Here is a 2,323-nt window from a genome sequence, read left to right as displayed (position 1 = left end):
TCATCCTGTCATGCCACCTACAAAAATACAATTTTCAAAGTGAAGTTCTCCTTCTTTACTTAAATAAAAAGTAAAAGCTTTTTATTTGAAAAAGCTTTGAAAAGCTTGTCAGACAGATAAAATAAGAATAGAATACTTTGCACACGTATCAACACCATACAAGGCATTACCCTTCACACAGTAACACCTAATGTGTTCTTTTATTTGGAAACAGCAGGAAAAGAGCCCCCTTTTCCTCAGAGGGAGATGCAAACTTTGTTGCTAAAGCCAGACTCCGGGGATGAAGGTGTGGTCCTCTGGGGAAAGTGGGGGCAGGGGGACTTATGGAGAAGGGTGGACACCTCATAAGCACTTCAGGAGGAAGGAATTGCAGGAGGTTCCTCGGGGACAGTCGCACAGCTTCCCGATCCTAGCTCCTTTTCGCACGGCGCACTGCTCTCCCGCGTCACACTGCGAACAACACAATGTGTAGTCATCCTGCACAAGCATGCCCATGCTCCCAACAGGCACGTCTCCCCATCAACACAAAGTCTGCCTCATGGGAGAGACAGATGAACCCTACCACCATCACCATGGGTCTAAGTATAGTCAGGCCTGAAATGAGGAGAGCCTTGTGCTTATAATTTCAGTGAGAGAACATAAAAAGAAAGAAATTTAAATTATTGAACCCCTCTTACTTTCTTCTACCTTTTGTGGGGAAGTTACATTTCCTGGCTCCTTTAATTGCGCATCCAAAAGAAAAAGAAATCAACAAGACCTTTTTATCTAAGAGATAAACAATAGACCTATATATTCTCACAACCCCTGCTCCCCGTGTTCACCTCCTCACCCCAAGAAGAAAGATTAAAGTGTGTGTGTGTGTGTGTGTGTGTGTGTGTGTGTGTTCTTCAAGGAAGGTGACCAGACCTGAATCAAGATTTTTGACCCTAGAACTTAGATTGTTAACAAGCTGGCAGTGGTCCGGAAGGCAGAAAGAAAATTAGGGGAACAAGCACTGACTGGATTTAAGGGCTCTTCCAACTCAGAGAATTCTTCGTGAGGTGAAAAAAGCACATTTTTAGGAAATACTGCTTTCCACGGAAACCCAAGGGCTGATTCCTGGTACAAGCTGTTCAATCCTCCGAAACGGCCGATCTACTCTTTAACCTTAGAGACCAAGGGGCAAGGGCTGACGGTGGAAACAGAGGGGAGCCCACAGAATTCTGCAAACTCATTATCTGAATTATTAGCCACACCCTGGAGAGAAGGTTGTGTAAAAGACACAAACTGTGATGTATTTCCTCTTGGAAAAGCATGGGGAGGGGTGACCCCAAAGCCTTACCATGGGGACTTGGCCATACTTCTTCTCATAAATCGGAATACGTTTACTCTTGAGCTTCTTCAGAACTTCCTGCAGCGCTTCGATCTGCAACACAGCGCCCGCAGAGCCCCAAGTTGCCGCCTTGGCTGTGCGCCCAGCCCCGGTGCTCTCTTCCAGCCCTAGTTATAAGGAACCCCGGAGCCACACACACGCCTCCCCTGCACTCCACAAAGAGGGATGTTCAAGGGGTGGAAACTCAGCGAGCGCTGTCCCACGAACTGACCGCAGGTCCAGGAGCCTCGGAGACTCCTGTTGCTCCGAGGAGCCGGGATCAGGGATTAGCTCTACAGACTGTCTGGAGCCCGTGGGTAACAGCGGGAGCCGGGAATTTGTGCCCACCTCCCCGGGCCCTGACTTAGGAATGGGGGTGGGGAGGCAGGGAGAGAGGAAGGACGCGCACAAAGGAAGGAACCTCGCGGCAGCTCAGGGGAGTCTGGGGCGGGGGGGATACAGACCAGCTGCTTCTCGTGGGAGGCATCCTCCACGGCGGAGTAGATGTCCAGGGCTCGCGGCTGGAGCTCGGCGTCCTCCTGGGCTAGGGTGCCCAGCAGAGGTAGCAGCAACAGCAGGGCGGCACCCAGGAGGGGCAGCAGCCGCAGGCGGGGGCTCTCCATGGTGCTGAAATCCGGCGCTACGGGGGCAACCCGCGCTCCCGCCTTTTATAGCGAGCCTGAGCCTGGGCGCAGGGAAGAAGGAGGGGGCGATGAAGGAAGGGGGTGTGGAGGAGGGTCCGGGTCAACCGTCTGTAGGCAGCGCTTCGCCGCCGCTTGACGTCAATGCCCGCTGGGCTCCAGGCGCCCCGGAACGAGGCTCTGCGCACAGATGGGCAAGAGCGCGGAGAACAGGGACCCCGCGCCCCCAAGTGCTGTCAGCCCCGCGGCAAGGGACGCTCCCCAGGGGCCTGAGCTGAAGTCGAGGGGCAAGAGGTGAGGGATGGAGAGAGGGAGGGGACTAGGAAACGGA

General features: G+C 53.3%; 1 protein-coding gene across 1 annotated transcript; it reads right to left on the bottom strand.

The window, feature by feature from the left end:
* Window positions 1–342: 342 nt before the first annotated feature.
* CARTPT (CART prepropeptide) lies at window positions 343–1,974 on the bottom strand. The gene is made up of 3 exons (XM_061187893.1): window positions 1,816–1,974; window positions 1,322–1,405; window positions 343–450 (listed from the first exon to the last, which is right to left on the bottom strand). The coding sequence occupies exons 1-3, from the start codon at window positions 1,972–1,974 to the stop codon at window positions 343–345; spliced, it is 351 nt and encodes a 116-aa protein (XP_061043876.1).
* Window positions 1,975–2,323: the final 349 nt, after the last annotated feature.

This window comes from Eubalaena glacialis, chromosome 4 (genome assembly GCF_028564815.1).
Source record: "Eubalaena glacialis isolate mEubGla1 chromosome 4, mEubGla1.1.hap2.+ XY, whole genome shotgun sequence".
Lineage (NCBI taxonomy): Eukaryota > Metazoa > Chordata > Mammalia > Artiodactyla > Balaenidae > Eubalaena > Eubalaena glacialis.
Note: the sequence above shows the minus strand (reverse complement) of the source record. Positions and strands in the feature narration are given on the sequence as shown.